The sequence below is a fragment of the Nuphar pumila genome, chromosome 6, assembly GCF_984573655.1.
Source record: "Nuphar pumila chromosome 6, dmNupPumi1.hap1.1, whole genome shotgun sequence".
Lineage (NCBI taxonomy): Eukaryota > Viridiplantae > Streptophyta > Magnoliopsida > Nymphaeales > Nymphaeaceae > Nuphar > Nuphar pumila.
The window spans coordinates 133,547,398-133,562,084 of record NC_143254.1 but is presented as its reverse complement, the minus strand read 5'-3'; the positions used below and the strand labels follow the sequence as shown (position 1 = coordinate 133,562,084).

Sequence of the window (14,687 nt, the reverse complement as noted above, 5' to 3'; positions counted from 1 at the left end):
TCCAGCACCATAATGCGTCTCAGACAACTATGCCCCATCCCACTCATTTACCGCTCAAGGTTTCTTGTTGCAAAGTGGAAAATTTTCATTCTCTGGGTTATTCTTTGTCTGTGCAAGTATGCTTGCAAGACCGTTTAATTCTTTCTTGATTCTAAATAATCCTTTCCTTTTTTCTCCAGATCTGCAATGGAGTCAAAGAGAACATGAATGGCTTGTTGCAACAAGAACATATGGTGGGTTTGCATGCCAATTAAAAGCAAATTTGGCTTCAGTTGCCAATCTGCTGCAGATGCTTGATCATGTTGTCTCTTATTTTTATGCATAATGTTATTTTGATGGACATTTTATCACATGGGGTTCTATGGGTGCACATTTTCTGGGATGTGCATTTTTCCTTGCCTGCAATACCAAAAGTTTTATTTTTCCGGATTTTGAAAATCATTTTCATCATTGTAGGTTGAGTGCATGGATGAAGAGGAAGAACATATGTTTCAAATGAGACCAAATCAAACCATGGGAGATGGGAGAGTGATTGAAACAAGGTCTGAGCCCTTTTTTATTTAGTGTCAAAAAAGATACTTGTATTTTTGTTCATGTTCTTAAACCATGCCAATGATATAGGTGCAGATTTTTTTCCCTGCATTAGATGCTAGATGCATGCGTTAGCATGACCCTTTTGAAACAACCAATCTTTTTGTGACATACACATACACGTACACACACATCCATCATTTTTTTCTTTTTCTTTTTCCCTAATATTTTGAGCTTATAATTTTCATTTATATATGTTTTATGCCCTGCTTTCCCAGTCTTAGGTTTTCTATCTTGATTGGCTTTTTTTTTATGAAAATTTTGACTGTTACTCATTAACTTAATTCAGCTTCCTTTCCTCATTTCACTTTTCATTTGCAATTGTGCATTTTGGTTTTTTGTATGGATGAATGATGGTTTTGCTCTTCTTGCTTTTGCATGTTGAGCAAACTGAGTGCTATTGGCATGAAAGAAAGCAACCTTCACTATACCTATCAAGAAATATCTCATCAATAATCTTGCAAAATATATCTTCTCTTGCTTTCCATCCCTCATCACATTCATCCACAAACAGAATGACAGTTCCTTTTTAGTCCTAAGCTATGAAAACTCAACATCGTCTAACCCTGCAGCCATTGTAGGACTACACCTGGAGATGGTAGGTATTAAGCAAGGCATATTTGGTGAAGGCTTCCCTTTTAGAGCTTGTGGGTAAAGTAAGACAGCACCTAGCCTTGCACGCACTTACATTTATCTGTGGAGATCACTAGGTTTTGTGTTTGACAGGTAGATGGAAGATAGTGCATCCACAAATGTACATAAATGTATGCATATGTGCACAGACATAAACAGTCTAAACAGAAAAGTTCTTGATCAAGGTTGCCAAAACCGGAAACAAAAAACCGGTAACTTTCTGAGAAACAGAGGCGGAGAATTTTTTTTTGAGGTTTGTGTGAAATAGGAACTGGGAAATGAGATGCAAATAATCGAGAAATGTTTGGGAAATGTTTAGGAAGTGAAAAATACTTAGATTGTTTTTTACTCTTAATCAATATATACTATGGAAATGGGGCTTATACACAACAATATAGAACTGCAAATATAAGAATAATAAGCTAGATTATTAATTTACCCAAAATTTATATGTTCATGTAGGCTAGTAAGGGTAAACAAATAATGTTTTCGTAAAAGCATGTGAATACACTTATTCTCTGTATATATTTGAACTATACAATCACATGTTCTTTGTGTCTAATGCAATGGACTGAATATTGAGGTTATTTGTGCCCCTAGGGAGCATCTTCTCAAGGTTTCCATTTTCCTAAATGAAGCTGTCTAGGATGCTCCATTCCATTGGTTGTTTGACTACTGACAAGGGAATATAACTTTATCCTTTTCAATGGAAGTCCCTAAAGCTTTCTAGCTTGTGTACCGAATATATATATATATATATATATATATATATATATATATATATATATCGAGAGAGAGAGAGAGAGAGAGAGAGAGAGAGAGAGAGAGAGAGAGAGAGAGAGAGAGAGAGAGAGAGAGAGAGAGAGAGAGAGAGCTTTAATGATCATGCATTATTTCATTTGGCTCATGTTTGAGGTTGAACTCAAGATAAATGCATTTCAAGAATTATAACTACCTGACCACTTTAAAACATCTGACCTTTTCCTTTGTCTGCCATCTCATCATTGCTGCATATTTGAGTAGAGCAATTACTGTCCAATGACTTTGTTTGCTTGTATTTAACCTTGTAATTTTGGTGCCACTGGTGCGGCAGCAAAGATCAATTGGCTGGTAGAAGGTTTCCATTTAGAGAAATGCTTGAAGTTAACACCTCATCAAATGGTGTGTCCAGCAATCGTGGCTTGCTTGTGGCACAGGTATGTTTGTTCATTCCTATATTATCATCATATTTGCTAAAGCTTCACAAGCATGCTCTTTTGCACATCATTTTCTTTGGCCCCTTAACTTGCTGATCTCTCTCTCTCTCTCTCTCTCTCTCTCGTTTGATTTGAAAAAAGTATGTTTGGATGTGGGACATCAAATGGAGTCGTGTGTTAGTAATGTTTGTAATTGCCTCTGATGCTTCATTAAGTGTATAATATAAAGCTTCCAGTATATACAATTCAATTATCTGCACTTGTGTCTGCATGTGTAGCTGATCTACCCTGCATTTAGGACCAAAATTGGCCTGACTCAAATTTGAATCAGCCAATTATGTTGGCTTAGTTCCCATGTGGGTAGAAATGGATGAAATCTGACCTTCTGATCTGATTGGCACCTTTACCCATGAACTACTGCCTGTTTTCCTCTTATCACCAGTTCATGTTTGCGTGATTCACCCTCAGCTTTTTATTGGAGCCCGTCTTTCATGACAGTTCAACTGATTATTGGAATATCGTTTATCAATTATTTTGGTGGCTTTTCAATACGGAGTAAAAGTGCAGGGAGTTGTGGGAGAGCTCAGATCATTTTTGTTTTTAACAATTATTTCTCTTGCTGCACGAGCCTTTCAGCTAGTAGCAAAAGAAAGTCCAATCTGTTTACTAGTTTGGTTGGTTGGTAGAACTACTGAATCAAAATGCTTTTGTTTATCCCTTATTCTGGAAGTTGGATGCCTTAGATGATCCCAGCTTACAAATCAGGCAGGTTGGTAACCAATTGTCATACCATTATGGAATTGATAATACCACTCAAGTTTTGTGTATTGTTGGATGAACTTTAAATGTTTCTGTAATGCTGTCAAGTGATGTGTCCTCGCTGTGAACAAGAAACTTATAGATATCCCTTAAATGTGTCATAATTGTGGTGACGTGAACATTTTATTGCATTATTGTTCCAAAAGTATCATATTATTATGTATACCACGTTGGACACTACTCATTAAATAACTGGAAAACTCGGATTTTGATGCTGCTGCTTCATATTCTTTACTGAGGAGGAAAAACTGATGCTTCTTGCTGCTCTGTAGAATTTTTGACCATTGGAAATGGGGGTTGCGTCATCCACTGATATATGTGCTACGCTTTAGCTTCTTGCAATGGTTTTGAGTGTTTCTCTGAGAGATTGCTATAGCGGCATTATTAAAGGAACAGAACGCCAATAGGAGCATGCGACAGTCAGAATTTGCAACACTGAAACCATATCAGACAATATCAGCAAGATGTTTGGTCCCTGCTAGGTCGCCAAAGGTGCTCCGGTCATGGGGAATGTGTAGGACCAATGGACCACCAAACCACGGAAAACTTGCTGAAGAAATAGGAATATGTTTTCAGACTGAAAACTCAGGCATGATGACATACAGAATAATGGAGAGGCGCACTGTTTTTAATCCTTCATATTTTTTTTTACATTTCAATTATGGTTGTAGATTGCCCATTGTAAAGAGTCCTAAATTCAGTAAAATGTTTTCCTTTTTGATTTGCTGTTTGCATTTCTTTCTGTTGCATATATTGAGGCCGTTTGGTGTTAAAAACCAGTGTTGTGAGAGGCGTACGCCTCAGTACCTGAAGCGTACGCCTCAGAGGCAAGGCGCACGCTCAAGGTACTGAGGCATTGCTGTGATGCGCAAATTGCCCCTCATCAACCTCCGGAATCCCCTCATTCATCCCCAAGTCTTCCTCCTCCGCCTGATTCGTCGGCTGTGCTAACCCCAACTGCTCCTCCGCCGCTCCCTGTCCCCCGTACATCCTCCTGTCCAGCTCCGGCATCACCGGCAGCGGCCTCCTCCTCTCCGATACGCTGTTGCTGCCGGGGAAGCCCCCGGTGGCGAACTTCGCCGTTGGCTGCTCAGTCTTCTCCGACCACCGGACGACCGGCATAGCTGGTTTCGGACGCGGGCCCCCCTTGCTTCCGTACCAGCTGGGCGCGTGGTCCTTCTCCTACTGCCTCCCCTCCCACAGTGCTTATGGTATTGCTGACAAGTGAAAACTTGCTTGCTGGAAATCCGCCTTGCTCACCAACTCATTGGCGTAAAAGCCCGGGTCCCCTGCCCACGTTTAAAGTATGAGCTGATAAAGTGGTGTTGATGGCACTTAAAGCTGCCCATACTTTTGCATGACATCCATCTGTGGAACATGGAACATCAATCACAAAATGCTTCTCAATTGTCCCGAATCCATCTCTGGAAGCTAGAAGAAAATGCTCTCCAAACTTTCCGAATGCATATCTATAGCTCGGTAGTCTTAAACTTAGGTGGCATTATGCACTGATAGGCCTGCTCAGAGATAGTTTGATACTAATATATTTTGGTGGATAGGATACACACGCAGGATAAAATGGATTAACATTTTTATATTATGGCTAAAATAACAATAGTTTGGCCCAATGTTGTCAGTATCGTCTCTGGCCATGATCTTTTCAGGTGAATCGGACGATACCGATTCAGGGCTGAATCATTTTGAATCGCCCAATGTTTAATTAAAATAATATTTAAGAACTATTTTTAACTATTTTTCAGATTTTTTTTGAAAATTTTCCTCTTCTGTATCAATTTTCTGGATATATACGTATTGGGCGATTGAGGCCGATATGACATCAGTACAAAATTAGGTAGGTATGTATTTGCAAAACTAGAGAGAAAACTAGGCATGATTTTGAATTATAAAAATGTACTGTTGTAAATAACCGCCATATTCTTTTCCAGGTTTGGCGAGAGCAATGAGAAATCATAGGCGTGAGCTTTATTTACTTAATTTCTACCTATGATTCTATCCAAACGAATTGCCAAGAATGAAACAGTTTGAACATTCCGACGTGAAGCACCTCTTTGTTTTCATGAAATTCGATGCATTAGATTTAGAAGCATTGCATTTGGATGATTATTTACTAGCCAAGATGCACATAATTTACAGAGTAAGCATTTGGCTAACAATAGACAAGAATAATATCCGATTCACCACAAAATGCTTGGCAAATAGCATTTTTCTTTTCATTTCAGATGAACGAATCCAGACAAAACAATACTCTGTAGGACAGTAGATACGTCCTATATGAAACCAGATCACTTGTTGAAGGGCTGTTTTTTTCATACCTTCTAAAACAGAAAGGATGCCAAAATCGCTGTATGAGAAAAAGAAACACCTGAAATGTAGTTGTTTGTCAACCGTGTCCAGCACCCAGTAGACGAGAAGGCTTGGGACCATGTACATGTATACCGTAATTTTCAGAGAGTATTCTGGGAGACGACCTCATTGAACCTCACTAACCACTGTGCGTCAGAGCAGTTTTCACTCTCAGCTGCAGCAGAAACATTCTGGTGAAGTTTTCCTTCCGAGTACTGGTCCATATAACGCCCACAGCTCATTATCTTGGATTCTGATCCTGGTTTGCCTGATGGAAAAGGGTCAGGCAGCAGAGAAACAAGCACCCTTGAGACTTCATGCATGGTGGGCCTCTCGGATGGGTGCCTCCTTGTGCAGAGCAAGGCAAGCTGGAACATCTTCCCAACCGACTTCATATCAGTACAAGTCACTGAAACCTCTGAATCAACAGCCTCCATGACGGTATTGTCGTCTACTTTTGAGATAATCTGAATAGGTAATTCACTAACAAATGAACAGATTATCACAAAAGAAAAGAGTAGAATACATGCCACTACCAGAAATGAAACAAAGATAAAAATGATCCTGAAACAAGAAAAATCAAGTGCAGGTTGAACCAACCAGCTGATGCAAATTAGATTCATCATCCACAGCCTTCTTCCCTGTAAGTAGCTCCAGAAGAACAATTCCAAAGCTGTAAACATCAGACTTTTCATTGAGTCTGGAAGTCCGAGCATACTCAGGGTCAATGTAGCCAACTGTTCCCATCACATAAGTTGATGCATGGGTTTTGGCAGAGGAAATGCTCTTCGCTATTCCAAAGTCAGAGAGATGAGCTTCAAAGATCAAATCAAGTAGGATGTTGGATGTCTTAACATCCCTGTGAATAATTCGTGGATTGCAGTCGTGGTGAAGATATGCAAGTCCCTGAGCTGCACCAACAGCAATTCGCAGTCTTGTGTCCCAGTCCAATTTTACTTTTTTGGAAGGTCCTGTTTCAAGCAAAGCTCAATGTCAATTAATGAAATGACAAATCCACCATCAGATCAATATCACTTCGTGCCTGAAAAATTCAAAACCATCACTTAAGCATCTATTGATACTGACCATGAAGAAGATCCCACAGTGATCCGTTTTCCATGTAATCATAGAAGAGAAGGTTGCCATGAGGTGTGAGGGCATAGCCATGCAAGCTAACGAGGTTCCTATGCTTGATGCTGCCAATAGTTGCAAGTTCATTTTCGAATTCACGCAGATTATGAGAATACTGACAGTAGAGTCTCTTAATGGCAATTGGTTTTGAATTCTTAAGGATACATTTATACACGGTGCTGGTGGCACCATATCCAATAATGTACTTCTCGCTTAAGTTTTCGGTGATTCTCATGATATCATCATATGTATGGATAGCCATGTTCATGTGCAGGATCACCAGCTTTGGAGGACCTAATTTATAGGGGTCACAATTAGAATCCAGGCTCAATGCAGCAGCTAATGAACAAGCCATGAATACTACCTTGGATAGTACTGCTGGAACCTTTGGCAAACTGCTTTGATTGGTTGGATCTGTAAACCGCCACAATGATCATGGATAACAAGGTGATGCAGCCCAAGGTTATACAGACAACTACAGCTCTTGAGATGATGTCTGAGTTGGAGATACAGAATTTGTGAACATGATGTAAGAGAATGAATACTCAACAACCATAGATATACAATGTACCTTTGGATGGTCGACTATATGATCCACAAGCAGATGCCAACCAGTTTCCACACAACAACGGATTCCCTAGGAAACTGTAACAGATGCAAAGAAAAACAAGGTTAGAGTGGACAACCATCGAAAATGTCAAAAGCATACACCGAGTCATCTGCATACCTTTCAGGAGGAAACCTAGAAAAATTTCTCATCAATGGAACAACTCCTGAAAGGTTATTATACGAGAGGTTCCTGCACCACATTTTCCAAGAAATAAGGAAAAGATTTACATGTAATGAGAAACTGAACCAAGGACTCAAACTCACAGATTTGTAAGGCTGAAGCAATCATCTATTTGAGGTGGTATCTCTCCATGCAGATTGTTGTTGCTCAATACCCTGGCAAAGCATCAGAAGAGAATAAATACAAGAATTTCCTCTGCAAGATGTGTATGCTGAATGAATGATGTTGAGGTTTAAATGGATTTACAGAGAAGCAATATTCTGCAGCTGACCCAATTCCTGGGGAATCACACCTGCTAGATTGTTATAGGAAAGATCACTGGAAATTTGAAACTTTAGTTAGTAAATTTATGTCAATGAATGGAAGGATTTTGTTCTCAAATAAGAATCCACAAAAATCTGAACATGGATAACCAACTTACACAACTTGAACACTTCCAAGATTCCCAAATTCTGATGGAATCGGTCCACTAAGATGGTTTTTGCTCAAGTTTCTGCATCAAGCAAACAATCCAGAGTTCATAGATAGTAATCACAGATGAAAATGAGCATAGCTGATTGAGCAGTAACAGAATATCCGGCAGGACATGCACTTACAATTCCAGAAGGTGTTCGAGATCACCAACAGAAACTGGTATTTTCCCAGAAAAGTCATTGTCAGAGAGATCCCTTGAGCACATAATAACATACATTCAGTGAAGCAGGTGGATGGAAAAACCACAAAAATTATTTAATACCACACAAACAATTTAAATACCATTGCAAAAGAAAAAGAAAATTTTAACTTACAAGGTGTCAAGATTGATAATGCGCCCCAACTCAGCTGGGATTCTGCCACTGAACCTATTGGATGACAAATTCCTACATGGCAGAATAACAAGATCGAAAACACAAAGTTTATTAAGATGGTGACTTTAGATGTAGCGCACAAAATTAGATTCAAGATTAGCAGTCATCATTGAAGAGGGCTACAAGAATTGTATTGAGCCTGGGCTGCAAATTTTAATGGAACTGTTCCAGTAACCTAGCAGATCAGAATGAAGTCATACTAGGTTTCCCCAAGACAGTTGGTCCAGGGTACCAACGTGAAAAGGCAGCACGGCCTAACATACTCGCATCAATTATGTCCTGAAAAAGCTCCAAAAAATCTTTTCATAATAAAACAAAAGTTAGTTTCATATAAGTGTACTTACAAGTAAGTTAGGCTCCCCAACTTTTCAAACTTGAGTGGGATGGATCCATTCAAGGAATTCCCATGCACATTACTGAAAATATGAACAACAATCAGCAGTTTAGCACAATTTTAAGAGCCCCACATGAGGTGAGAATGGAAAACTCACAATTGGTTAAGAGCAGTGCAGGAGCTGATGTTCTCAGGAATCGGTCCATCAAGATTATTGTTAGCTAGGTTCCTAAGGCAATAACAAGGAATAAGAATCAGGAACCAGCATAACAGGTACGGGCATCACATTAGATATCAAACACTTACAATTCAAAAAGGTCAACTAGCTTTCCAAGTTCAGAAGGAATACCACCAACAAGCTGATTGTTGCTCAATTGCCTGAAAACAATGGCCTCCTTAAAGGTTTGACAATACAAATATACTCAAATCCATGAAGATATGAGAATTCAAACAGAAGATGCTCTTACAGATAGCTGAGCTTTGTCATGTTTCCAAGTTCTGGAGGAATGGTCCCTGTAAGTTTATTACTGTGAAGGTACCTGTCAATCAATTGTTGGTATTAGTCACATTGGCAAAGACAAGCACAGTACATAAAAATGAAATGAAACTGTGCATCAACTAAACCAACTCACAGTTTTCCAATATAAGAAAGGTTGCCCAAGATTGGTGGTAATGGCCCAACTAGTTCATTCTCACTTAAATCCCTGGATCACAGTAAGATTTGAAAACCTGCCATGAGCCACATGTTTCCAACCGGCCAAAGGAAAAGAACCAGACAACTTGATCATAAGACAAGCCTCAAGCATGTGTGTGTGTCTATGGAGAATGCTTATGAACGAATAATCAAAATGCTAAAACTATTTGGAGATAAAAAAGTTGGATATTTGACCCTCAGGCTATGCTGTCACATCATTCTGACTGCTTTATAATGGATATGCCTTATCAGCAACATGCCGTGAGGTATCTGATTATATTCTGGGCATGATCTTCAGAAATCATGCCCTGAACATGAAATGGTCCTATAAACATGGTGGAATTGGTATATGGAATGACACAGCAAGCATGATTCTCAAGGCAATAGAGTAACTTGGTTCAGTCAGCTTTCTTCTTGATTCATGGATCGCATTGCTAATGTATCATGCCATCTCTCAAATATAACTAACCATGTAACATGGACACTTCTAAAAGGTCAACACACCCATGGCCGTGAAAGTACGACACTTGGACACAGCATCGACAGTGTCAGGTGTGGTCAACCCTGAAAGTTCCATTTGAGTCCAAAAACTGGACTCAGTTAACCCAAAACGGGTCCAGTTTTATCTGTAGTATATAATTAAATATGTATTCACACACACACAACACACCTGACAATGGTGCGTTGAACTTTTATATATATACTATGGTACCCAGACGGGCCAGACACTCCATTTTGCCCTCCGTACCCATGTCGACAAGCATGGACACCCGGACACGCCATTTTACCCTCCATACATACAAGTTTGTATTTAATTTACAATTTATAATTATATTTTCAGTTTATAACTTCATATTTTCAGTATATAATATATATTTTAGATATAGCATATATATTTAGATTATAATCAGTTTATTTTGAATTTATGTGATATATATAGATGTGCCCCCTTACCCACATTTTTTGTAATTGTCGTGCCGTATCCTCCGTACCCGTACCGTACACAGGTGACTATATATATATGAGTTTTTTGAAACTGCCGTGTCGCACCAGCACTTATGTGACATAGATAACGAGCAAACTGAGGGAGAAATCATATGATTCAAGCAACAAGGCCATGAAGTTGCATTTCATGAAATATAACAGATTCACAAATTTGGCTCTTAGAAGCAGTTCCACTAAAGCAAATAAGATTACTTACAAGATAGCAAGAGCCTGCATTAGACCTATTACTTTTGGAATCTTTCCAGTCAACCTATTTCCTTGCAGTGACCTATAATATAGCAAATTTGGAAATGAACATCGAAAAATTTGACACATTCAAACCCTCATTGGCCTGTGTGCAATAGACTATCAAACTTAAACAAGAAACTGGCATACAGTGTTGCAACTTGCAGGAAACCAATATTATAAGGAATCTCTCCAGTTATTTGGTTGTATGAGATATCCCTGGATATAAAAATTGAGTTGAGAGATTAGGCCATGCAAATAAACACATGCAAATCTTTTCTATAAATGAAAAAACAAATATTAAACTCATATACATACAGAATCTCAAAACTTGTACAATTTCCTATATTATCAGGAATGGTCCCAGTCAAGTTATTGCCTCTCACGTCACTGAACAGCAGCAATGGGAACAACATCAGTGGAAAACAATTTGTAACAATGAGAATGTCCAGCAGAAAATTCAAAGCATTTCAAGAATTGTCAACAGATTGATGGTAACATACAAATACCACAGTCCGGTTAATTGGCACATGTCAGGAGATAGTGTCCCAGTCAAGGCATTGCCTCTCAACCCTCTGGAAAAAGACAAAGATTTTTTTTACCAGCACAAAGAAAGTATTTCTACAAAACTTCATTACACAAATGATAAATGTCATATGTAAAGAACTTACAGGTACTGCAACACTTCATTCCAATATATTAGCCTTGGTATTTCACCAGTGAGCTGATTCTGGGCAAGATCCCTTTTTAAAGATTAAATTAAGGCATCAGATATCCTTTTAAAATTTTAACGAATAATTGGACAAAGTAAAAAAGTCTTCAGCTTGAATACAAAGTTCACAAGCTAGAGTACACAACAGAAATTATGTGTATGTCAAAGACAGACACAGCAATTACCAAGACAGTCTCACTTTATTGAGAGCATTGCGTTTCAAAGCTTTGGGAGCATTCATCAAAGCCTTGGGAACACTAAGCAAGTCATATTGGTCTGTGAACTACTACAAGTCATTCCCACACATCACATGGATATGACTTTGGATGCGGGGATATAGCCAATTTTATGAAGTTTGCAACATGACTAACATATAATGGGATATGGAAAGGGAGTCAAAATGAAGTATCCATGTGATCTCACGCAGACTTCCAGAACTCTGCACAAGTCATTCAAGTCTTGCAAGGTCAGGATATTAGCAAGGCCTTCAAGACAATCATTTGGTTGAAGCAAATGACCTAGATGAACAAATAAGAAGGTTTGACTACTTGTGGATAGCACTTAAGTTCAATCTCACAAGGGCACACAGGATCAGGACAAGTAATACAAGTTTATCAAGGTCAGAATATTAGCAAGGCAGGAAACCCGACAATTAGTAGGCCTTCACTCAATGTCAGTAAAACCACAACCTGGTACTTACAATATTTTCAGAGTTGGAATCTGGGACAAGGTTGAAGGAATTGGTCCAGTCAATTGATTAGATTTCAAGATCCTGCAAATTGCAAATTAGACATAAAAAACAGCAGAAACTGAATGCAGAGACAAACTGCCAAGGCACCTAAGCAGAAAATGGAAAGAAGAAGGAACGCAACCCACAATTCCTCTAGTTGCTTCAGCTTGGATATGGAGAAGGGAATATCTCCATATAAAGAATTGGCAGATAGATCCCTGCATTAAGAGGAACATAATAATAATTTGTTTGGTTACAATTGAGAAAAGTGGTAACCCACCGATACAACAGAACAAAGAAAAGGCCAGGAGTGAAATAGTCATGCAGAGATCTCTCCTTAGGTACTTCAAGATAAGGAATTGAATCAGAAGATAGAAGAATCTTACAGGTACTTCAATGAAACACAGCTGCCAACTTCATCAGGAATCTGCCCAGTAAGGTGATTTTCTTTAAGATCTCTGCAGAACAGAATAGAAGATTATCCTAAAATAAAGTGCTCTTTATGAAAGATGAAATTTCACATAGAATACAGCAAGTGTATCAATACATGGATTCCAAATACTTGAAGTCACCGATGGCAGGCGAAATTTCACCACCCAGATTGAAGTTCGAAAGGTTACTGCAACAGAACACCATAACAAGTAAATAACGACTAAAAAGCAGAAGGAATAAACCGGACACTAAAGAAACTAGAGAGGCTTGACGAATCATACAGGGACACCACATAGAAAGTCATGTTATCACAATAGACCCCATGCCATGAACAGTGATCAACATTTGCAGCATTCCAGTCTTGCAGCACATGATCAGCATTAATGAAGGATGATTTGAGCGACAACAATGTTTTTCCTGCAAGATAACGTGATTTGAAAATCGATGCACATGCAAGCATCAAAAGATGACAAAAGGAGAAGGGAAGTTCATTTTGAAGCATCGAAATGGCAACAACTTTTACCCACGTAAATGATCCCGTCATTAGAATCGCAAGCTTACGATTTGTTTTCACAAAACAAAAACGCTTGTTATAGCTCTTAACACATCCCCAAACAAAAAAGGAAAAAAGAGAAAACAACTTAAAACATTTGGTTGTTCAGGAAGGCAGTTCCTGTCCTGTTTATCTCAACATTGTCTCACGCCACATTTTATCATTTTGTGAAGATTTTAACCATTTTGAGAAAATATATTCAGGATATTGCCATAAAATAAATCCTCTTCAATACGGAGTCAGACAGGAAGATTACTCGAATAAGCAACAATACAGGAGCAGAGAGGAAGCAAATTGCGTAAAAACCAAATATTTCGCAGCCATGCACATTTACAGCGAGACGTGATGAAAAAGATCAAAGCTTTCCTCTCTAAGAAGCAGGACTCCGTTTCTAGGCTTTTCGGTTAAGCCTTCTTCGGGATATTCGAAGCAATGTGGCCCAAAGTCAAGAAAACGTGAAGTTCCAAAACCAGAAAACGGAGTAAAAAACTAATCTCTCCTGTTCTAATGCACTTTTGAGCAAGAAAAAGAAGAAAAGAGGGCTCGCAGCACAGCATTCTGAATCATTTAAGAACCTGTGTTTTTCTAAAGATCGGTCGTTGTGTTGAATGAAGGTTAGGTCACATTCATGAAACTCAAGAAAATCGAAAAAATACTAGCATCACGACGAAGCATTGCATTTGACAGTAAAACATGTCAAAGTTTTAGACCGATGAAGCATCAGCTTTTACGAGAGAGAGAGAGAGAGAGAGAGAGAGAGAGAGAGAGAGAGAGAGAGAGAGAGAGAGAGAGAGAGAGAGAGAGAGAGAGTTTCAAAGAACCGAACTCGGAACTCAAGAGGAGCTCAAAACCAGGTAGATCTCTCGAGTGCATAATGAAACAGAAAATCCTAACTTCCATCAGAACCCGACTTCCTCGCACAGAAGACTAACAGAACCGAAAATAAGCTAAAAAACTCGATCAGTTAAAAACAAGAACAGGAAGAAGAAGAAGCGCATGGTCTTACCTTCGTCAGCATTCGGAGTGGCACGGATGAGCGTAGTAGAAGAAAGCACCAGTAGTGCTGGCACTAGCAACGTAAGTCTCCTTCTCCGTGACCAAATCTTCTCCATTAGAGCATCAAACAGTGCGAACGATTTCGTTCTTTCTCGAAACAGAAAGCAACAGCACCAGAAGAAGAACTAAAGTCTACTGCGTCGCAGAGAAGGGAAGAACAACTCTGGTTACTGAGAACAAAAGAACGAGTAGTCTTCAGGGAGAGAAGAAGAAGAAGAAAAAGACGTCAAGCTTCTTCAAAACAATGAGCAGAGAAAGACGGAAGTAAAAGGGTACAGAAGAAGAATCACAGGAAGAAGAAGGAGCTTGATACTGGGAGAGAGCGTGCAGGCAGCAATGAGAAACGAGTTAAGGATCAAAACAGAGACCGAAAGCAGCACCAATACATCACTCGTTAAAGGAAGCAGATCAGGTCATGCTGCTGAACATGAGCTTTTTGCTCATGCCAACATCGTGGCCGTCTGTTTGCATTTTGGATGAATGCCACGTAGGTTCTGTTGACTTTTTAACTTTTTAAAATACAAAACGGACGGCCACGATGTTGGTTTGAGCAAAAAAAAAAAAAAAAGCTCAT

General features: G+C 39.0%; 1 protein-coding gene and 1 long non-coding RNA gene across 2 annotated transcripts; one reads left to right on the top strand and one right to left on the bottom strand.

Moving 5' to 3' along the window:
* Window positions 1-28: 28 nt before the first annotated feature.
* Window positions 29-3,949, top strand: LOC149836336 (uncharacterized). The gene is made up of 5 exons (XR_016432697.1): window positions 29-59; window positions 180-233; window positions 457-542; window positions 2,318-2,420; window positions 3,512-3,949. It is a non-coding gene; the product is annotated as an uncharacterized LOC149836336 (long non-coding RNA).
* Window positions 3,950-5,517: 1,568 nt separating this feature from the next.
* LOC149836335 (uncharacterized) lies at window positions 5,518-13,116 on the bottom strand. The gene is made up of 26 exons (XM_090010857.1): window positions 12,786-13,116; window positions 12,620-12,691; window positions 12,459-12,530; window positions 12,219-12,290; window positions 12,043-12,114; window positions 11,302-11,373; window positions 11,134-11,205; window positions 10,949-11,020; window positions 10,781-10,849; window positions 10,602-10,673; window positions 9,339-9,410; window positions 9,174-9,245; window positions 9,013-9,084; window positions 8,864-8,935; window positions 8,717-8,788; window positions 8,313-8,384; window positions 8,121-8,192; window positions 7,946-8,017; window positions 7,771-7,842; window positions 7,608-7,679; window positions 7,462-7,533; window positions 7,306-7,379; window positions 7,099-7,230; window positions 6,690-7,028; window positions 6,204-6,574; window positions 5,518-6,070 (listed from the first exon to the last, which is right to left on the bottom strand). Exons 1-26 carry the CDS (start codon window positions 13,046-13,048, stop codon window positions 5,705-5,707), a joined length of 2,982 nt encoding a protein of 993 aa, XP_089866983.1. The 5' UTR covers window positions 13,049-13,116; the 3' UTR covers window positions 5,518-5,704.
* Between the last annotated feature and the right edge of the window lie 1,571 nt (window positions 13,117-14,687).